The 24004-nt window shown below is 40.7% G+C and overlaps 1 protein-coding gene across 3 annotated transcripts in view; it reads right to left on the bottom strand.

Annotated features, from left to right (window-relative positions):
- PELI1 (pellino E3 ubiquitin protein ligase 1) overlaps positions 1–24004 on the bottom strand; it is a 44248-nt gene that overhangs the window by 3310 nt on the left and 16934 nt on the right. For 2 of the 3 annotated variants that reach the window (XM_032103540.1, XM_032103541.1), the window contains 5 exons: positions 5031–5175; positions 4659–4788; positions 3016–3117; positions 821–1018; positions 509–697 (listed from right to left, as the gene is read on the bottom strand). In XM_032103540.1, coding sequence (XP_031959431.1) covers positions 509–697; positions 821–1018; positions 3016–3117; positions 4659–4788; positions 5031–5175 — 764 coding nt within the window. Of the gene's footprint in view, positions 1–508; positions 698–820; positions 1019–3015; positions 3118–4658; positions 4789–5030; positions 5176–14553; positions 14719–24004 lie in introns of those variants that run through there. The other variant, XM_032103542.1, reaches the window with a different exon arrangement.

Here is a 24004-nt window from a genome sequence, read left to right on the forward strand (position 1 = left end):
ATACGTCACTTAAAGTGTTCAGTGTAGCATTTCTCTTTGCTGAAACATCACACCAGACCCAAATATCTCCTGAAAATGTCACCAATGCTTTGGAAACAAGAGGAAGAGGGAAAACTCAGAATGCCAACATAAAAATGAATATCCAATAAAATTATAACGATCCTTCATTATTCTATAAAAAAGGAAAAGTTGGAAAACCAGGAAAATACTTGTAGAATGTGCACAGGCCTAGGAGAGTTTGCAGAATACCGAGTAGATTGGGAACTCAATTTAGGAGAGCAGCCTAGCTGCGCAATTAGGTACTAGTCTGCAGATAAACTCAGTCAGTTATTCAGGTTGAGTAAGACACCTTTGTGCACGCAGACAGACACATAAAAGGCAGTGTAACTAATTGCAGAGTTGACAACTACACAGAATTCCAGCAGATTCCAGCTCTATGCCCAAACTATACCCCTCATGGCTGCACCATTTTACACAGGTTGCATAAAACATTGGTCACTCCTCTCACCATTTTTCCCCTCTGTTGAGCTGATCTGGTTTCACGGAGGCTGAACACATTCCCACACACAGAAATTTCTCTCCACACCCCCGGCTTGGAGTCTTCTGTGAATCCATTACGAGGATGCATAACAAGAACTCCATTTGTTGTTAGTCCATCCATTTGCCCATCTGATGTCTTCCACTTTGCAGCTTTCTCCTAAAAGAAATTACATCAATGAGAACTTTTAATTTGGCTGAAGTGGAGCTATGAATTAGTTTAAAAAATAAGCCTGCACTGAACTTTCAGTGGGAAAAAAAAAAAGAAAAAGAATTCCCTTACCCCAAGGAAAATGTTTTTTGAGGAGTCAAATCCTGCAGCATATATTCTTGCTGTAAAGGGAGGGTTTCGTTCACATATGATTCTGCAGGCAAACCTTGATATAGTGCTCTGCACAGACTGTGTATCCGAATTACTCTGACTCCCAGGAACTGTGTCTGTTACTACGAAGTCTATAGGACTCTCTGTTGACCGACCAATCTGGAAAGGGATTAAAAAAAAACAACTGGTCAGAAGTTTGTCTTTGGGTCTAGGAATATTCAAATTCAAAGCACTTAAAAGCAATGATACAAAAATCATGACGTTACAATTTAAAGCATTCCTGTCTAGCAATCTATCAATTTAGGTTTCTAAAGCTTCATCTGAATTGATGAATTTTTCTGCTTCCAAATGATCAAAGTTATTCTGAAAGCTGGGTACAGCCAAATGAAGGAAGGAGAAATAAAATGATGCAATTAAATCAATTCTGAGATGATTTCCCATTGAAGGCCTTTTCATCAGAGAGGTTACACTCAGGTCAGGCAGACCAGCTGCAGGAGCACCAAAACAGCCAGGGAACAGCAGTCAGAGGGAAGAACAGTGACATGCAGTCACTTTGCATGCCCAGAACATTCTGAACAGTGCCAGACTAAGTCACGGTACAGATGTATGAAAATCAGATTATGTGAGCTCTGGTGGGCACTGAGGAGCAGCAAACCTTTTGTGAAAGACCAGGTACTAGGTGGTTGTGGCAGAGAGGGGCTACATTTACTCACAGAACACAAGAATGTAACAACATCTGACTACAGTCAGGTTTCTTGGTAGCTGTGCCTCCTTTTCTGGCTGCAGGGAACGGTGAGTTTTGCAGTCCCATACAACTCTATTGAGTTTGATAGAACTGCATGAGTATCACTGCTTTTCCAGTCAACTCATCTTGTCCTTTTCCTTACAAAGTAAGAAGAAAAGTAATAACCCTTTCCCAAACACCCACAAAGCTGGGTTTAAAGCCCCCTTTACACACTACTACTCACTCACTTCCAAAGCTCTCAGGCTCTTTGAAAATAGGTGGTTATATTAAGACTGATTAACTGCTGAGCAAGAGACCCAAAAGCTTGAGGTGCTTTTTGGTGAGGGCTGGAGAGCTTTCATGAGACTAAAACTGCTTTGTCAGAATGTATTTTTCTATTGCTTCTTAGGCAGGATAACCTGTGAGTACACAGGGACTGCCAGGGGCGATTTCAGAGCAGCACACATGCCAAAGCATGCCTGAAGAGAGAACACTCACACAGACAATAGCTTATGCTGCGGTGATTTCATTACAGTCCTTTTGCTCTGTTGTGTTTGCAGTTGCAAAGCAGCTTCCCCTCCACCACTTCCCAACACCTCCCACCTCCTTAGATCCTACAGTGGCGTCACAGCGAAATGCTGTGACAGCAAAACTCCTTGCCATAAACTAGAGGCAACAACAGGGGGGGAGGGCGGAGGGGAAGCTACACAAGATCACGGTCTGGGAATCAGAGAGAACAAAGCACACATTTAAAAAAACCCCAAAACAAAACCCTTCCTTTTGAGAAAAACAGGAAACAATTATAAGATATGAAGGCACACCACAGCTGCAAATGTGTTTGTGGTCCCTTGTCATACACACAGGAACTGCAGCAAAGTTGTTGTGATCTGCCAGCATCAGCACTGAGGCTCCTCTCTTCACATCTCCCAGTGCTTTAGACATTTCTGGGTTTGCTTAAAGAAGTTCAGAGTATTTTTCATATTAGTTGTGCCAAAAGCTTTCCTGTGTTTCACATTGTATTTCTTCTACCCTGTCTCCAACTGGCTGATCCCAAATCCCTTTGTAAATGCCAGAAGCAAAGTTCCAAGTGCTTAAAGAGAACGGTGTCCTTTATTCTTCATTTTGCAAGGAGGGACTAGGAGACAGATTATGTGACTTGCAGACCAGCAATCAAAGACAAAATCATAATCTTGAACATTAGTCACAAAAAATCCAAACTTTCACCTTTGCCTAAGTCTAAAAGAGATGAGATGTACAGACACACAGCCTTGTTCACAGGATGGCCTTGGGAATGAACAGAATTAAATTGCTCTGAAGAGTGAGCGCAGAAACTGACACACACAAACTTTTGGGTCTGAGGGGAACAGCCTGCTGAGAGGATGCCTTGTTTGAAACTACCAAAAGTGAGAAGACACACATTTACTTCACATACCTGGAACATATCTGTGTTGCTGTCATGTGTATATTCAACTACGACTGTCTGGGCCCGAGACAAAGTGTAAGATATGCTGTGTTGGTCCTTATTACTTATTGCCTACGGAAAAATGCCAAATATTATTGAACCAGTGCACAATAATTCTACAGCATACAGCAGCAAAGCAGACTATATATATATAACACACCAGGCTCTTGTGCTAATTAATGCATTAAGGCAGATGGTTGTTAATGACACACCTGTAGTTAAACTTCACAAAACCCAGTCCCAGCCATTAAAGAAAAAAAAAGATTAATTCAGCAACAGACCAAACTGGTCTCTTCACCACATGCTGCAACTAAATACACATAACCAAGGCATATTATTAGTCATGTTTTGTGTTAAAGCAACACCAGCCTGAATACAAAAGGACAAAACAACCAAATGCAAAGGCTAAAACTGAATGTAACACCTCCATGGTCACCTCAGCGTGAACTTGGCTAACAGTAAGGTGAGGACAAAAACTTAGGGACTTCATTCTAAAAACAGGATTTGAGTTAATACTAAAATCAGTAATGACTGATTTAAGATACACAGACAAAAAAGTGGTGGTAAATAGGGTAAAACGGAGAAACTCAGCACAGGTTGTAGAAGTTGTAGCAAAGGTTTCAGTTTGTTAGTCTAGATGTTCATTCTGCATTTACCTACTAGGAACTGACAAACACTTCTAAAAGTGCTGCTAAACAGCACTTACCAGACCATAAAGCACTTGCAAAAAGAAATGTTCTTTTCACAGATCCCCTATGATCATTATTCTACTACAAGAATTTTGGTTAGTAAAATGCTTTTGATTTCAGAATACTTCATAGCATTCCCTGAATTTAGGGTCAATATCCTTAAGCGTCAAGGCGTTCTGGCAGTCAAACACTTAACACTACTGTATTTGTTTAAAGGCCTGATCTTGTCACTGGCAATTTCTAAACAACCACTAAGCATCCTCAAATTCCATTGTTTTAGTAGAAATGCTCCATTAGTTATTGAACACAACTGCACACACACTTGGATAGCTACAATTCAGGTAAGGTAATACCTTAGCTATAATGTATTCATTTTGACATGAAATACAGTTCAACTTCAGGGCCTAAGCCCTTCCTTTACTGCTTCTTAATGGGAACTCTGATTACAAGCCCCATGAAACATGCCCTGCAAACCCACCCGTCCTGATCCCTGGGGAACTCCTACCCCTTGGATGGAGCAGCAAGTGCACGTAGAGCTTTGGCAAAGGATCATTTAAAAGTCAGCTGCATGTGAAGCAAAGTTAGTCCTAAAGCAGAGTGAGTGCAAAACCACAAAGCCTAGAACAGATGTCTGTAGTGAGTTTGGAAAGAAAGCAAAATAGAAAGTGTTTTATGACTAGCCTGTGCCCAGAACATTCAAGTTTCAAAACTAATTTTTTTTTTCTGGCCATGGCAAGGACTAGGCAACAAATCATCTTCGCCAAATTGTTTCTTGCTAACACTGACAGGTACTAAAAAACTTTAGATAAACACAAACCATTCTTTTCACAGTCAGAACTTTATGCTGTTTAAGCTGTTCCCTGACAGCTCTCTATATGGCACTGGGAGAAATGAGACAGACTTCAGCAGAGAAATGGAGCTTACCTTTGCTGCTTGAGGGGTACAGGCAATGTGCACAGTGCTGGGTTTCACCCCATTTGCCTTGGGCCTTTTAAATAAAGCAAACCTACTTTTCCTTCTTCCTCTATCTCCATTTGGGAGAGACCCATTGTACCTATCAAAAAGCACAGAAAAAGAACGAAGTCCATCATTCCTGTATTGCTTAGCTCCTCATGAGATACAGACCCACAAGAACTTTCATTCTAAGCACTAGGTATTCTTAATTAGTATAGTGTTATTAATTACAGATTTTCAATTATTCATATTTAAATCCAAGAACTGATTAACACAATGCCCAGAATTACACAAAATTACAGCACAGAAAACCCTCAGACTCTCTTACACACAAACACTTACCCCAATACAATCAATTCACCATACTTGACTGGTGCTTTTGATGGATGATTTTCTTGATCAGGAGAAAACATGAGCTTAGCTAATGACTTATTCTCAAATTTCAGGTCTCTGATCAAGAGTTGTGGCACACTTTTTTCATTATTTCCTGTAAAAATAAAATCAAAATTAAGTGTAAGAGAAAATACTCTACTCCAATTACACAAACTTGCACACCAATCTGATACAGTAGGTACAATATTTTGTGTTTTCCATGTTTTGGTTTTGCCTGAAATAATTTTAAAAAACAGATATATAAAACCACATGAATTAAGGTTGCATTGCCTTGAAGAACTGCCAGATCACAAAAAAAAAAAAAAAAAAAAGCATTTAGAAAATTCCACTATGGCCTTAAAACATACACATTTGTTTTCCTCCATGCTACTTTTTAGAATAAATGATACATAGCTTCATTTATTTCATTCAGCTGTTGAGAAGTAGAGCCAGATAGGTACTAAATTTAAAGAAAAAAAACCCCACAAAGCAAGACCAGCCCATTAGCTAGAGAGGCAGAAGTTTTCATGGGAAGTGTCTAATTCAGAGCTTTCCAAGAAGTTTCTGGATTTGCAGATGGAAGGAAGTCGTATGACAATTTGATATCAAGCTTACCATAAAAGTTTAGGGTGTGCAATGTGATCTCTCATGTTTAGCCAGAGACAGAAGTGATATAAACATCTGTTTGAAGGCGATTTCCTGAGGGAATTCCACATAACTCCTAATGAAAACAGTCTTGAAAAGCATTTTTCACTCAGACTTCTGCTTTGAGGAACAGTTCTTACTGTATTTTTTACAGCTTCTCATTAGTAGCATTTCCAGACACTTTTGACCTGTGCAGCTCATCTCTGACCTTCCTCTAGAGAAAGCCTACCCAGCAGAGCACTTGCTTGATAAAGAATAAAGCTGATGAGAGCCTGTTTGAGGCTTTCTTTAACAGAAATAAGAACATTCCCTTGGTCCTTCCAGGTGAGTTTCCACACCAGCTCGAAGAGCTACTAATCTTTTTCAGTACTGATGGTTAACATTCTGCCTTCTGTGCAAATGCACTTTTTGACCCACACAGCACTTTTTGAATCCTGTCATCAACTTTGATCACAACTACAATGCTGTATCTCCACTTTCTTCTACCTTAACTAGACCATAGTTATTAGCAGAATAGATGTCATCATGCAGATTTTATCTATCCCCATGTTATGTCGTAAGAACAGAGGAAGAGATATGGCAGTGCTTGACAGCCTGCTCACATTTGTTCAGAAGCTGATGCAAAGATCCCTTTACTGACCTTATCTCTACGCCCTCTCCCAGTCTTTGCTCCTTCACAGAGAAGCTTGGCCTTCAACATGTTTTCTCAAATCTACAAATTCATATTCAGCATGCATATGTTGATTGCCATCTGCAATCAGCTCACAGTGCTCTCTAAAAACTCAAGTTTGCTCCTTCATGCTATTCCACATATTTGGGAAGGCTTCTCACAAATACAGGCAAAGACATCACACTGTACTCAAAACGTTTGCTATGATGCCTGCAAAACACAGCCAGGAGACTGAATAGAAACCTTTTTGTTTCCCCTTTCATTTCTCATTATTTTCCAAATCTCTTTTGTTTTTCAAGTCTGGGTACTGTAGATTTCACAGTGCTTGAAACAAGTTAACTGCAGCCTGTCTTTGTGGCCAGCACACACTTAACATTATCACAACAGTACTGAGAGATGTGTGAGTGCATCACAATAAACTCGATTTACACAATGCTGCTGTGAAGTGTCTGTGTCCCATCTCCAGGACAGTGACATCAACCTATTTCTGCTGCCTGGGAAGCAGTGAGCACTTTCACTCAGCAGCTGTCCTGGTTCAAGCCTTAGGGTACCCATCCTCAGCTGCTGCTCAAAGTGCATTTTACTGATCCAACAGTCTTCCTCTGTCACACAGGAACAGCAGCAGTTGCACAGGAGAGAGTCAAGGATTACAGTTTGCTCCAAAGCATTTCTAGATTGCTGACCCAAGTGTAGTGGTAACTCCCCTGGGATTTCGAGGTTACTCACTGTTGTAGGTTTTGTCTTTAAAATTCTAAACTAAAGACATTAAAGCAAACTTATCACATGAAAAGGTGACCTTAAATCCGTATGATGCCAGTAGTCACAACACACTGAAGTGAAGATTGCCCTATTTGATAAAGAGGGCCCCACAACATTAACTGTGTTCACAATTTGCATGTCTTCCAGGGTCCTCCTTGCCTCCTGGCATCACACCCGGCTTTGGAGCACCACACTTTCTGAAACGATGTGCCTGTGAACACACCTCGGGGCTGCTTTACTGACGTTAATACTGAACTATATAGATCCTAGTGTTTAATAGCGCTCAGTTCTTTACACACATCTCCCTTCTGAAGTACTTCTACTTAAGAAGTATGAATCTTCGTAATTTATCTGTATATAAAAATAAGGATATATTTTCTATGAAGTATTTTTACAATCAACTCCAGCATTTCTTGTTTTATTTTAAAATCTTCTTGCATTATAGTTGCTTGTATAGCTGTCTTCTAAAAGAGCTCATGTTCTCATCTCCTCCCCACATGATTAACCTATTTTCTGCTTGAATATTGATCTCTTCAACAGCCTCTCCCCTGCATTTCGGGCTTCTTCACATACAACTACTTTCATCTTGGCCAACAGTTGTCCTCTGCCTTGACATTTACCAACTCACAAGAAATACTGCCACGAAACCTACAGCAGTGCCTATTAGGAAACAGCACAGGACTAGGAAATACCATGACACGGCAACCAAAGATTTAAATAGCATAACCCCACATTAAAGTGTTAGATAAAGAGATAATCCTTTCACTTAGAGAAAGTGGGAAGGCAAATATTAAAAATAACTTTAGCCATTAGTACAAGAACAGGTTTGGTGCAGCTTCTCCTCTTCCTCTGTTCATCCAAGTGAACAATTTTAATGGAAAACTAAAAAAATACATGTCTCAGACTGAGTCAACTTCAAAGTCTCATGAAAGTAACATGTTAGAGGAGACTCTAAAGCATTACCTGCACAAGTGGCCAGAGACCTGTGCAGAAACAATAAAAGGGGTCAGCAGTTCCCAGGGACAGACCTCAGCAATACAAGTAGTTATATAGGGAATCTCAGTATAAGGAAAGATGTCCCACATCTATCGCTCAGCTCCTCTTTAAAACACTTTCTTTTGCTTTACATTTAAAGAAATCCACTCAAGTTTATTTTGCACATGATGGAAATCCACTTCTTATTAGACTTAAGGAAGGTTTGAGCATTAGAAATCTAGAGCCATCATTAATAACACAGCTTACTCATCCACTTTCAGAAGTCTGGCTGGAATGTTTGAACTTCATTTTTTTAAAAATACATCTCAGAACCTTTATGAGCTTCACATGCCACTTTCACAACTACTACACCCTCAGATTACTTCAACTCAAAACACATACAAAATTCAGCACTCCCAAAAAAATAATCAGTCCAACAGACACACTACTTCTCTTCCACTGTGATCAGCCTGGTGCACTGTATCCAAAAGAAAAATATTTTTCTTCCCAAAAATAATAAAGATCAATGATATGCTTCCAATGAGGTCCTGAAGATCAGTGCAAGGGAAATTTGGGTCTGCAAATAAAACTCAATTGCTGTCCCACTAGAGATGAGTCTAATCTGCCATGGGATAACATCTCCAGTCCTGAAACAGAGCAGGCTTATGGATCATTTAAAGCTGAATGAAGAACTCACTGGAAGGAATGCTGTTGAGTAGAAGAAAGGGATCCACTAAAATATATAATGGGCCTTCTCTTGTAGTATAACCTGACTAGTTTTTATTCCTACAGTACTATAGGAGACTTCTTCAAAAAGTTACGAAAGGCTAATTAAAAAGACAACTTGGCTCTGAAGTGCCAGTATATAGCCAAGGAACGGACTTTTTGTTCAAAATACATGCAAGTTACATTTTTTCTGCTTTTTGCAGCAGCATTTCCAAACATCAGTGGAACAGGCTTCATTGGAGCAAGCTCTGAACAACAGACTCTTCTAAACTCCTCCAAGAACCTTTGACACTGATAAGGAATAAGATGCCAATTACAAGATCCCATCTCATCCAACATTTTTCCAAAAATCATAGTACTGGCAGCAGCAAACATTTCACGTCAAGATCTCTGCTTCTGCCAAAGAGAAGAGACCAAAGCCCAAAACCCCTTACCTTTGCACAGTCCTGTATTATGGATTTGAAAAGATTTTGTGAGTAATGCAACTTGCATGGCTAAAGGTGAGCACAACTGTTTGCAATTAGCCCCAAACCACAACAGGTACTAGTTAAAACCCTCCAGTATCAAAAACAGGAAGAACTCATGAACAGGTAATACCTTTTTATTCTTAACACTGGTTCCTCTGGGGACAGCAGAAAGTTCAATGAGGATAACTTGCTCAATACTATCACGTGCAACTGTTTTGAAGGACTAGAAAGTGATAAGAACTAAATTGAGAAAAGCATTTAAAATTTGCTTGAGGAATGTAAGTCTGGTTTCATACAAGCCTTCCTCTTCTCCAGTACTCACTAAAGTCACAGAAGGCAGAGTGCTATAGCAGAGAAAGCAAGCCACAGATTTCTGACTCCATTCCAGTAGAAAGAAAAGTCGTATCGATGTAATCGCTCCTGTCTCATGCAAACACTGGTCCCTGCATCCAGACTATCCCCTGGGAAGACCTCACAAACCATGCTTCGGAGTACATGAGGTTAAGAGCACACTTTCATTGAACACGTCATTTTCCATGGGGGACAGAGACAGATTGAATTTTGGTTGGTTTTGAGCTACCAGCTCTCGCTTAGCAGTCATCCTCAACCGTTCAGCTGCCTTTCCTGATCATGAGACTCACTCACAACTAGTCTTAAGTTGCTTCAGCAAGTCTTCAGATTTTGTTTGCAGTAAGGCACAGCGCCTTGTGAATAAGTTTGCTATTTCTTAGACCAAGCACAGCTTCTGGAATTGCGGCAAGAATAGCAGTATCTTAATGGTTAAAATGGGGCAGGGGGAGGGGAGAACATAAATTCAATGAGCCCAAGCAGAGATTCATTAAACACTCGGCTGAAAGCTAAAAATACTAGAATAAAAGTCTCTTTGTAATAAATTACCGTCATTTTCTAAACACAGAGCCAGCATTATAGGCTGCTAGCAACTGTAGCTAGTGCCAGACTAGCCCTTTTCTGAAATACTGCATAGAAAACCACTTTCACAGTATAGAAAGAAGTCCTCTGTCAATGAATACATTAAAATAAAAATATGCTGATTCAGATGCAAAAAATGGGAATTTTCCCCTCCATTTTTTAATATTATCTTTATTTTCTGCATCTACATATTTTAACTTTTTGAGCGTGGGTTTTTTTTTTTTGCTTTTAGAAATAAAGCACAAGACATCTTATCTATCAATGTTTTTATTTTTATACTATTTGCTGTTCTCCACTGACTACCCTTGCAATTCTCACATCCAGCTCTTCCCTCAGCAATTCTGTGCTAAACCAGAGGGAATAGGGACAAAATGGAACCTAGTCCTTCTGACAGGTATGCAGTGACAGAACAAGAGGCAACTAACAAACTACAATGCAGAAAATCCTGATTAGCTATTGGGGGGGGGGGGGTGGGGCGGGGAACCCCCAATCCACAGAGGTTATGAGATCTCCATCCTTGGAGACCAAGCTGCATGTGGCCCTGAACAGCCCAATCTAACGCAGTCCACTTCCATTTTGAGTCTAGGGACTGTACCAGACAACCTCCCAACCTAAATTATTCAAGGAATACCATTAATTTTAGGAAGTCCACATAATTTTATCAAGCAACTGGAATATGCACTTTAGGTGCACTTTTTGACCAGTTAGACATAAATTATAAGTAACTCCATTATCAACAAAACAAGATTTTGTCCTTATCCCTCAAGATTTACATGTTACTGCCTACAGCTTTATTTGGATTTAAAACCCCATACTGCAAACAAACAATTCCCATTGAATAGTGTGACAATACCTGACAAGATACAAGTAGGACCCAAGTTTGCCAACATCCATTTACACATTTAAGCTCTTTATCACTCCAGTTTCCACTAGGCAAGTCTCCTGCAACTGCAAGATCAGAAACCAAAATCCTCTGAATACATGTACAGTATTTCAGCACTGCGTATTCTCTTCTGTAGTTACATCTCACCACTTCAAAGTAAAAATCTTGATTTCCAGATTTAAACAACCAGAATACCAAAGTTAAAAGTCACTGTGAGATACAAGCTGTACAGAATACTAGTCCCCCAAGATAAAGGTATTTGCAAGCATGGAGGGAGGGGGAGGCAATAAGTAATCAGAGAGAAGGGGGGGGGGAAACAAAGCCTCAAAAAAACCAACCCAAAAAACCACAGTAATTCCCAGCAGACTGACTGCTTGTTTGAGTATGTGTTCCCACCAAGCCCAGGTTGCACAAACAATATCAATAATGTTACTGATCTCCACTGGTGCGAGCAACAAGGAATCGGCTCCTTGCATCACTGTTTCTGAAAGCTGAGACAAAGGTTGAGAAATCACTTTCTTCTACGTGATGGGTGAAGTAATTTTCACCACTGGAAAATTATTCTCCTTTAACTGTTTTTCCCTATTAATCTTTTCATAAGCTGCTATTAAAATCGTTTTTACTGAAGTGATCACTGGGTAAAAAGAGCATGTGTTTATCAACCATCGTTTTAACACTTCTCCCAGTTTCCAGTTAAAAAACAAGCTAATGTTTCCTTCCCACACACACCTGCAACATCAGCTGGTTTTAGACTCCACTTTTGAGATTAGCCACATTCTGCCTACAGCTTGTATCCTTCACTACAGATGCACAGGGAAGGTATAGTGATGCATCTGTTAGTGCAATTTAAATGCCTATCACTTTAGATCAATAGCCATACAATACCTTTCTAAGGAAGGATAATTCACTTCCTTATTTCTAGAAAAGGGAGTTTTTCAGCATCAAAAATCTCCAAGAATAAGCCTTGGGAGTGTGGAGTATCAGTCCAGCCTTTTACTTTAGTATGGCTTATTATTTCCTTAGTCTATACTGCATACCTTTTCTTTTGTAACTCAGAATAAGCTTAGTCATCCACTATACATACACAAGCGTCTTATGATATGAAAGCAAGACAAAAATAAGATACCAAAAACAAGACAATGAGGCCAAGCTCTGAAATGAGCAAGCAGCCGATCCAGCACAAGACACCAAGCATAAAACCAATGCAACAGCTATCTACTATCTACTACTCTGTCTTGAGAACATCTGTAAAATCTCAGTAGAGGAGTTTTTCATTGTCACAAACAGAATGAAAGCATCTTTTTACCATGGACATCTGCCATTAGTGGTCTGGTCATCGTGGAAGCAAGTCATGCAAGAGTCAGAGCACATACACACACAAAAACCCATTGTCTGTAGACACTTTGAAAGGGGCATTAACTTGATAGACAAGAGTAAATCTACTGTTCTGCTCTAACGCCACGGGTAACTTTGTTCAGTCTAAGAAACAGCAGTTTTGGTTGAACTGGCATCTAGCATTCTGCTTCAAATTCTGTTCCAGTCTCAGAAGCAAGTCTGAGAAGTTCGCAGCAATTTCAGGAAAGACAGGAACAGCACCTTGAGGACAAGCAACCTTGCTCAATGAACAAGGGAAGTGTTTTAGAATAGGACTTCTATTATAGGCACCTATATGAAAATCGGTACTTTATGATAGTACTCAAAAATAGCATTCCTCTTCAGAAGACCAAAAAAACCCATCTAAGCACAAGGGCCTCATTTCAATCAGACCTCTGCTAACTTCAGTTCTCTTACTCTGAACTGCCATTGATGACATGAGAATGGGGTTGGGTATATTAAACCTGGCAGATTTATATAATCAATAATGCTCCACTCCAACAGACTGACAAAAATTGGTTCGGAAAATATTCCCTTGGAAAAAGAAATAGTCCAGAATTTTTTTCAGTTATGAAAAGTAACAGCTGATCCTCCCCTGAGGAAACCACGATAACCTCCTACGGGTTATAAATGATGTAATTCAGACTGCGTGTGGGAAGCCAAAAACATTTGTCTTTTAGCACAAGGTGTCTATTTTAAAGCTGTCACTGCAATATTATCTGTATCCTTAATTAGCTCAGAAAGTTCTTCACCAGTTAACCTGCTCCATTTACACGCAGTCTGAACCCCCTTGCCACCCATCTCCTGCAGCTTTTGGATATAGTGGTGATGACGCGCGGAGCCTGGCACGGGGCTCAGCCCCTCTGGCACGAGGGCCAAACACCACAGCTTGTCCTTGCTCCACCAGCTGAACTACCTGTCAAAGTTACTCATGCAAGCTACTTCAGAAGATTAATTTGCAGCTTTCTCCATGAAGTTTTGGCTGCACTTGCACTTTGCCTGTTAGTACAAACTCTGTGGGCTATGCTGAAAAAAAGTATAGTTTTGATTTTACCTTCATTTCACTCAGATTATCAAATGAAGTTTACTTATAACCTGTAACTCATATGAAAAAGCCATAAAACAATACTACTGGTATGTATATATGCTGGGAGAACGTCAGGTGTTCATTAGCCATAGCATACCTATTTGTATCTTCAGAGAGTGCCTCGCACAAGGACAAGCAGAAAAGAAAAAAACTTCGTACAACACTAGTACAGAAGTACAGTTCTGCTACACAGAACTCTACAGTTAGAAACTTTTAACATCATCCTCTCTACTGCTTCAGAAAAATTATGCAGTATTACCTTAAAAAAAAAAGCAGTCCCAATTTTCACCTAGAGTCAGTCACGAGAGCAAAACTTCCTAAGAGTTTAGACCAAAACAGAGGCATCTTATTTTTACATAAAGCAATGGAGCTTTTCAAGTCCAGGAAAGTCTACTGTCTGATGCACCTGTACTGAAATGTATGGCTGAGGAGCCTGGGCTTGCAAAAAACCACAATGACTTCTTGTTCTACATGCCTGAACATTAGTGTTTTGCTTTTTATGAGCCTCTGACTTCCTGATGAGGCAGTTCATGTACCAAAGTATCTGCTAAATAGCTGTTTGTATTACACTAAAGCCTTTTCACATGGCATACTATATCATCTAGCAAAAATAGGAGTTACAGTTACATTTAAAGCCTTTATTTTTGGTTTAGACAACACAAATACTTAACAGCTCCATGAGAAATTCCTCTTGGTATGATTTTATCAGGTAATGACAGTTTTAAGGCACCTTGCTCTGCACTCAAAAAAAGAGAAGTGACTGACACTTCTTATGATCAATCAGCACTTATTATGCTGTGCACTTTGAATGTCTCTACCTCTTTGAGGTGGAAGGGCAGCCTGCAGACACACTGCCCGCTCTCAGACTTCCTTTCCACCGAATCACTGAAAATCACTGCAGCTGAGGAGGCTTTTAGAAGAGAGACTGAAACAATGCCACACTAAAAGGGAAAAGCGATGGCATGCAGAGCACTTACCAGGATATTTGCGTCCTCTCAGTATTCCTACACAGTAGAGAAGAAAAAATCCAACCCTTCGATCTTGTTAAAAATCAGCCGAAATCCACCAACTCCTTTAAACCCCCAGCAACTGCCAGACTGAGTGGCTGCTCTGTGTGCTTTTACTTCAGCCGTGGGAAGCGCCTTCTGCCTCAAGAGGGGCCGGCTCTGCCTTGCGTAAGCTGGGTAAACACCGCGGCACCACGCAGCATTGGCTGGAGGCAGAGCTGGCATCCTGCTCCTGCTCCATCAATTCATCCATCCCGGGCCCCAAAAAGGAAAAAAGGAAGCAGAGGGTGTGTTGAGAACAATACTGCAGCCCAATTGCCTGGCAGCTCTGTGGATGAGGTTCTCAGAGAAACACTGATTTATTTCCTTCTCTTACATAACTGTACCCATGCATGCTATACCTTTTCTTTTTTTTTTTAACCATAATTTATTAGCCCAGCTAGCTTTCCTCACCTCCCACACAAAGAGTAATTTCTTAATAGAGTGAGAATTATACCAGCAGAAAGTCTTCAGGCATTGCTATCTCCATTTTCACTAACACTGTAGGACTGGACACATGGCACACCTGCAGATGCCACCTGTGTGTACTGGACTGTCATGGCCAATGATTCTACAACAGCTCATTCCTGAAGGATGCACGTTTAGAAAGGCAAATCTGCATGTGCCAGACCAGGTTATGAGCTCATTTCTCATTCCACCAACATTGAAATCACTGCATCAAGCCAGTGGGTGGGATAATTTAAATGTCTGAGCCATAAAGTGGTGATGAAGTTACCACAGCTTCCAAGCTACCTCGTGGAACTGATCATGCAAATGCTGTGAGGCTGCTGCAAGCATGATATGACACAGCAGCTTAACCTTTACATCAAGTTTTACATGACAGCTGTAGTGGGTGAAGAAGGGGTACATGATTACCCTGGCTCAAGCAATGTAGATACAGCCTGACATCTCACATCTCCAAGCTGTTCAAGTGACTGTTGCTCCTGTTTCTGCTGCTCCCTCCTTGGCTTGCCACCTCAATCTTTTAAACACAATTTTATGGACTGATCTGTCAATGTTTTAAAAAGTTGGGTTATCAGCTCTGTTGAATTTTTAGCTGGATCTCTTCCCCAGTTCACCTCACAGTATAGCCACTGGGTAACACTCAAATCTGTAACTGTCAAAACAGCTTTTCTGTTCATAATGCCATAACAGCAGAAGTTACAGCTCCACAGAACTCAGCTTCATTGCTGAAAACAAGGTGAATGCATCTGTATTTTCTCTCTTCTCAACCTGTACTCCACAGCCAACTTTCCCCTAAGTAATACTGTACAGCTGTCCTGTTACAGGATCTTGTCACCTACCCAGAAAATTCAGCTGCAGAACACCTTGTCATAGGATATTCTGGATAATAAAATTATACATAGGCTCAAAGACACTTTTTTTTCCTCCTACTGTAGATTACTAAGCACAAAGATACCACTTTACTCCACAGAAGTGTTTGAGCCACAGCTCCCGAACACTGGAAAGTGCCTGGAGGAAAACTGATGTACAGGTGCTCCCTTGTTTCCACTCTTCTGGTTGAAATGGTATGGTTATTATCACAGCTATCAGATTACTAAACTGGCAAGGGTCTAAGGGAAAAACCAAAACCACACACAAATCTCCAACTATTTCAACCCAAATAATTTTGCTTATCTGTTTGTGGGTTTATTCTGTAATCCCACTATACCAATGCAAATGAGGGGATAGATAGGGACCTTCTGCATCAATCTCAACAGTAACCCCAGAGACTTGTCAAGCCCAATCTTGAGATTTAAGCTGAATCCTCCCCCCTGCCAAAAATCAACAGCCTCATGTTACTGGCACACAAACCCAGCTATTCCACTGGTAATCTGTAGATCCTTAAAATGGCAATTTTTACTGGGGTGGAAGAGTCACACCACCCCACCTCCCCCATCACTTTCAAGTATTTTTTATTTTGTCCCAGCCTATACAAAGTTGGCAGCTTGGATGCTGTTTTAATCAGGGCTAAGGGTTTGCTTTCATGATTGTTTTAAAAGGAAAAAAAAAAGAAAAGCACATCAGGACTGCATTAGTATCACTTAACACACAGATATGGCACCAAGAGTACAAAAGGTGCTCTGTATTCAGGTATTTAACTGCAGTGATTAGTTACATTGGTATGACCACTTCTAGGTTGCATTACTTCTCTCACACAAGTTGTAAAACTTGAGTTGTACTGTTTCAAAAGCGTTCATCCTGAAAAGCAGAACTCGAAGACTGATTTGCTTCTAGAACTCCTCTATTCTTATTTTACAGATGCAGCTGTTCAGCATTCAGGTTAATAAGCTTGTAGATTACTTTATGCTGCAGCCACCTAAGAAGCAGCTACAGGTGGATTTGCTCTCTACCACCCCACCCAGCCTCCTGCAGATAGCAATCCTCACCTGCCTTCATATTAGTGACCCTCTGGAGCTATCAGGCAACACCACACAATGTCCTTTTTATAGCTAATCATGCCCCATCTTAATTCAGGTTTTTCTAGGGTTCATTTTGCCCCTAGGCACACTTCTATGTGGCTGCCACTGAATCTCACCCAACAGAGTCTGAATGACTGTTTCCCTGCCTGTGTTTACTCACAGCCATGCTCTACTCAACTGTTCTTGTGTCAACATTGCCCCCCACTATTATGATGAGGAAGGTTTAATGATTTTCATGGAATCACAAGAACTATGCCAGTCCTTGAGGACTGGAAGCAAATGCTTCCAGCATGCTGTCGCTAGGCAAGCTATCTGATTTCCCCTGGAGTACGGATACCATGCCAGACTAAAACAATACAATCTGTAGCCCAAGATATCACTGCTAATTTCATAAAGTGATGCTGAACTGCAGGGGAGGTTCTTTCCTTGAAGTTGTTAAAGAAATAAAGGGCTGTATCGTCATGTTCTTCTATCTGACTCACAAGCAGATGCTGTACAGTTTGACACAATTACGTGATTTCACATGACATTCAACATGAGCATTGAAGAGGAATGCATTTCTAGCTGTTCCAGCTAAAAAGACAGCCTTACAGACAAAGGCAATTGGCAGCACTATGGCCTCTAGTGTCCTGACTGGCAAGAAGCCTGAATGGCAAACTCCTTATGCTGGAGTTAACCTGATTAGCATATTACAACTGAATTTCAAGACTGACATTTTAAACACCTGTTGATAATTTTATTCAACAGAACAGGCAAGAAGTGGAATAAAAACCCCACACAGGATAAGAGCTTGAAATTACTGCACACAGGGTATGTAAAAACAGAGAGTGAAGGAAAGGAAACACAGAAAAGGAAGCAAAAAATGTGGAAGACCAGGACATGTAATGATCCCATGGGGGAGGTATATTTGTACACTCAATACTGAATGCTGAACATACACTACACACAACCTGGACTTTGTTTCCCAAGAAGTCAGAGGCTGAACTCTGATCAAAGCCAATGATATCCAAAAGAGAAAAATATTTCATGTGTTATAAGGCACTAACACTGTTAGGGGGTTCCCAGAAGCCTACCCTCAGGTGCATGAGGGAAGAAGAAAGAAGGGAAGATTACTGATTTACCAGCCCCATTAATCTTTTATTGTGTTACGTCACATGTAATCTCTGTGCAAAGAGTTCCCATGTCACACTGCTAATAAAAAGTCATACTACAGTGTTTTAAAGAGATTATGGGGGGGGGGGGGGGATCAGCCTGAAGCCAAGAACATGCTATTTGGAGTATACAATAGAAATGCTAATCAAATAATCTGCAGGAAGAGGAGAAGGGAAGGAAATGACCTAATCCCCCACACTACTGTGTGGTGGCTTATGGCAAGGAGTAAGAAAGTTCTTACAAGGGTCGAGAAAACAAAGGTCCGTTGTTATAGCTACAGCTTTGAGATAAGAACCCTTTTCTGCATCTCAAGTTTCTGTGACTTGAAGGGTAGGTGGTACTTTATGAACTCTTCTACACTGACCACTTCTGGAAGGGGTAGGAGAGGTTAATTAGATTTGTAGGACAGCTGGGTAAAAGACCTAAATAGAATCTCAAGTTCTTGAGGCACAACAAATGTTCCTTCAAACAGATTTGCCAACTCTAAAATGTCTTTCATCCAGCCATGGTAATTCTTAAGCAACTGTGGAGCAATTTGTCACTGAAGGAGCCTAGTTACAGAGTGGCAATAAGTCATCACACTGCACAGAAGCATTTCCCATCACACGAGTCATACTCTGCCATCAGACAAACCTAATGAGCACTTCCTATGAAGTCCTGTTCCACCCTTACATCTTTGTGTGCCCGTTCCTCAGCTACACCATGGAAGTCCCTCACAAGAGAAACGAGGCCCAATGAGCAGTTCAACACAGCAACTGTTGCCCAAGTAAGACATCTGGGAATTAAGCTGCTCTTAAAACAATGTTGTGGCTTAACCAACCCCATCCAGCCACGAAGCACCATGCAGCTGCTTGCTCACACCTCCCCTGCCCAGTGAGAAAGGCAGGAGAATCAGGGAAAAGAAGGTAAAACCCTCAGGTTGAAATAAGAACAATTAAGTAATTGAAAGAAACTAAAATAAAACATAAGGAAAAGGGAGATAACATAAAAGGAGAGAGAAAGGAAATCCAAGAAAGTGATGCTCACACAATTGCTCACCACCCCACTGACTGATGCCCAAACCATCCCTGAGCAGCACCCAGCCCTTCCCCGCCAATTCCTCCTAGTTCATAATACTAGGCATGATGTCCTCTGGTACGGAAATCCCTTTGGCCAGACTGGGTCACCTGTCTTGGCCATGCTCCCTCCCAGCTTCTTGGGCAGCTCCTGGATGGCAGAGCATGGGACCCTGTAAAGTCCTTGATTCAGAGTAAGCACTGCTCAGCAACAACCAAAACATCAGTGCATTCACACTATTCTCATCCTAAACACAAAACACAGCTACTATGAAAATTAACTCTATCCCAAGCTGAAACCAGAGGAAGATGGTTCTTCACCTGGCTTCAAGTACCACCTGAAGCACCAGATGTGCTGAATTCATAAAAATTCAAGACTGAAAGAACGATAGGCAAAGCATTCCTCATTCTGAAGAAAGCACATTTGTTTCCAAAATGGTCAAACTGATGCAAGTCACCTGCCAAGTCAGAGCCATACAGATGTAGTCACACCAGGCTTCTTTCCAAGACAGTAAACTTCTAATTTTCCAGGTACCTGGAAAAAGCTATTGTAAAAGATTTTTTTTTTAAGTTCTCTAGGATCATTTCTGGTTCAATTAATCTTGGCTATGCACAAGCACTTCCTTAAAGAATTTTTTAGCTGTTGTTCAGCAATCTTGCAGCATCAGAACCCAGATTCACTGAGCTTCAGGTATTATGGTTTCCCTTAAATAAAGAAAGGGAGGCCCAATTTGAATTCATTTCCAAGACACAATTTTTGTACTTGCAAAGCCTTTAAGGTTATAGCAGAACTAGCTGAACCTGCACTACCCGAAATTTTTCATTCCCACAAAGCCAGATCATTTGGCCATGGACTTGTACAGAGAATGCTAAGACAGTTGCTAGAAGTAGTAACACTGTCAGTTCTGAAAAACACCTTTGTCTCAGTGATGAAAAACATTTCATGTTAGATTATTCATTCAGATTAGCAAAAAAAGGAGAAGTATTCAGCTATGGAAATTCAGCTATAACTGGCTGTGTCCCCACACTCACATTCTAGGGAAAAAATATCTTAAGAGGGACAAAGTTTGAAAACTATTCAGTACAGTTTCTAATCAACTCACACACAAATGGATCTCTTACAAGAAGGCAAATATATTTACCTTTAAAGAGCGCGTGAAGCAAAAAGTCAAGTTTATCCAACAGCCTTCTGCTTTATTCTCAGTTCCTAACCACACTTACTAAACTCTTGACACTCACTACTTTGACTGTAGTCCCTCCACAATTCTGGTAAAAAAAGTGCTGGATAACATCAAAACAGCTCCCCTCACCTCTGCATGTCAGTGTCCCAAGTCCATAGCTCATACCTGAATATTTTGCAAATCACTGCTATTAAACATAACCATCTTACTACATTCTTCCTCCTCACTTCAAACTTTTAGACAGTCTTCACACAAGGTAGAAAACTTGGTCCTTTCTAAACATATCACCTCCAGCATTTGCACATAAAAGCATATGACCTACATTCCTCTGGAGAGCTGTCAGAGAGCTGCCTCCTCTCTGCAAGCCAAGGGTCAGGTTTTCACAGCGGCCTGCTAGGCGATGTTACAGCTCCGCACAGACACACGGGGTTCAGCACCTCCGTTCCCTGTACTTCTGACAGTCAAGGACATCTTTTTAGGAATACTTTAAATGCTGTTTTATGAGCTCAGGTACAGAACAAATGTTACTTTAGGCAGTAACTCAAGAGAACAAGAATTGATTACTTATCACATGCAATAGGCTTCTAATAGTGGTATACAGAAGTATGTCCAGATACATTAAAAGCTGCCCCTTAAAAACTAAGGTGAACCAACTTTTATGCTAATACAAGTTGTATTTATCCATAAACACAAAACTAACTTTTTGCACACTTTAGTTCCCATGTGCGCCACCTCCGACAGCCAGCAATTCAAACAGGACAGTTCCAAAACCTTCTCATGTTAGACCACCTGCCTGTTCACAGTTTGTTATTGCTCAGAGAAAAAGAATCCCATGCCAGTCAATCAGATCTTTTTCTTTCCTTTCTAATCCCATGGGAAATGCATGATTTGGCATATCTAGACAGGTACAATACGTTACTTCCTACACTTCTAATCCAATTTGGGTAAGAGGTTTACTGCTTATAAAAATAAACAGGCAGTTGCACTTTACCTCTGCGCAGGCACTAACACCTAACAACAAAAAGGTCATTCCCAAATAGTAACAATTCAGTGCTAGAGATGCCATCCCTAAATTCTGCTCCTTGGCTGAGACAGAAGCACAGTTACTTCTTTAGAGGTACAAGGGAGAACTGGTAGGTACTCTTGGCTCTTATCACATGCAATGTTTGGTACTATTGTGCCAAATATATTCCCACCAAAAAAAGCCCAGGACAGAATATCTCAGCCATGGAGATGGAGCTGTACTATTTCTATAGGGACCCACGGGACTTTGGTCTGACCATATGGTCGAGTTTTAATTAAGACCAAAGGAAATCATTATGTTTGACATTTGACTTACAGTTGCAGGTTTTCAAGGTTATCACTAGTTTCAAATTTTCAATTTTCTATGTCCACAGAAAAATATTACCTTCAAATAAGGGAAAGTATCTAGCTCAATATGGCAGCTTTAGATTAGCACAGCCTTCAGTTACAACCGCAAGAAGAAATATTCCCTAGAGCACGGGTCATCGAAGATAAGCAAAGGCATTTTGAGACTGAGTGGCCTGTTTGTTTTCAAAAAAGCCATGCATTTGAAATCTGTATTGCTTCTTGTCTACTCAGCATATGTCAGACAAAATTCAGCAGATGAAGACAAAAGTAACTTTAGATTGGTGGAGTACAGGGATTGTGACAGGCACTGTGGCAGAACATTTTTCCAGCAACTGCCAAAGTGATGCACCCATTGTGAGGCAGTGTCAAAATGTTCAGTTGTAGTTTCATGGACTGCCCCAGCATTTTCAATGATGCTACATCACATTACAAACTCTAATGCAATTACATTAGCAAGGGAGCACTTTGACTCTTTGTAATTCTACCAGCAAAGAAAGTGTTCCCGAAGACAAAAAAGTTCTTTCTTGAGCAACAAGAATTCCACAGCAGAATTCTGTGTGAATATAAACCTTCAAAATTTGGCCTAGAAACCAAGACTCTTAAGATTGAGGTTTGAGAACACGAGTTCAGAGTATTTCTCATCAACTAATACTAGTTTACTTACTTGACATAAAATGTTCAAGCAAAACAGCTCAACAATTTCTTCTGAAAAAAAACCCAAAACAAACAAAAAGCCATGCCCAAAGCTCCATCTTGGCCAGGACTCTGGCTCTCTGTACTTACCAGCTCATATTTCAAAGCTACCTGGAAAAGCTTCCAAAGCAAAAAAAAGAGTTGAACAGTTAAAGATGGAGCTAGATTTGAACTAACACAAGCATGAAATAAAATCTACATTTCTTTCTCATTTGGGCATTTTTCTGACACACAGGAGTATCTTCACACTTGCAAACTCACTTCTAGCACTGACCTCTACTTTGCACTTTGTACCTGTATGCGTTGAGAGGCAGGCTTTGTGCAAAGAATTACTTGTTTTCTCTCAAAAAAGAATTTTTCCATTCAGGAAATGGGAAACACTGTTGGGCAAATACATTGAAAAGAGCATACAGCCACAAAAAAAGGGCAGTTGTGACAGCACCACAACAAAGTGATTTTTGAACAGTACCAGACGATTCAGAACACAGTAGTACTTTAGAGAGTTTGGAAATAAATTTCACATGATTTACAGCATCACTTATTTATTAACCACATTGACTGGTTAATGTGGTACAGATTTCTTCCTTTCTGAACCTTGGGAAAGAGATTAAGAGAAGCCTCCACTTTAACCCATGATGTGCCCTCCAGATAGCCAAACATAGCCTGTGTGGGTATCTTCAAGTGCATCTGTGCCTACCACAGAAACCTTAGGGGCCCTGTTTTTCTACTACAGCAAAGTTAACAGTAACAATCTGGTCAGGAGGAGCCATTTCAGTTGCCCCTTTTCATTCACCCATTCAGTGCAGACCGATTCATTCCAAGAAATCTGGCTCTTCAGAAGTGATCTTTGCAAGTTTTTAGGGCTAGATTGGCCCTCTCTGGACTGACATTGTTTATGAACATTGCTTCAAATTGCTAAGTTACTCAGGCTGAGCTCAGCGGTGCCTCACTCACACCTATTCATAAAGGTTTGTAGAAGCCCTGCTCACATATGTCGCTGTTGTACCGAGAACGGCGAGAAGAACGACACGATTCAAGTCAGGAGAATAACTCTATTTAATTAATTATAAACTGGTTTATATAACGTGGTCCACAAGAGTGGTAGGAGGTCATTGGTCCTTTGACCAACCACCCCTTAGAAGGATTGGCTGAGGTTCTCTAACACCCATTCAAAATATTTTTTCCAATATACCACAACAAGGCTGGAAAACAAACCCCAGGTGCAGAGATAGAGAATTAGTTTACAAAACTGTCTTCACTGTTTCTCAGCCAGCTGTATGAGACAGGAAAACTTCGCAGAATGCTTCAGCAGCTGGAAAATTCCTCTGCTCCTAGCTTTTTAGCATCCACACACATTCAGTTTGCTGCTTGTCATCAGTTACTCTTATGTTTAAGGATGTCTCCAGTCAGGCCATCCCTTTGCAGAGCAGAAGGCTCCAAGGGTACAAACTGTCATGGGCAACCTTGACACACGTTAAGAAGTCACTGCCCAGATTCGGCAGAGATG

This window comes from Corvus moneduloides, chromosome 3, assembly GCF_009650955.1.
Source record: "Corvus moneduloides isolate bCorMon1 chromosome 3, bCorMon1.pri, whole genome shotgun sequence".
Classification (NCBI taxonomy): domain Eukaryota; kingdom Metazoa; phylum Chordata; class Aves; order Passeriformes; family Corvidae; genus Corvus; species Corvus moneduloides.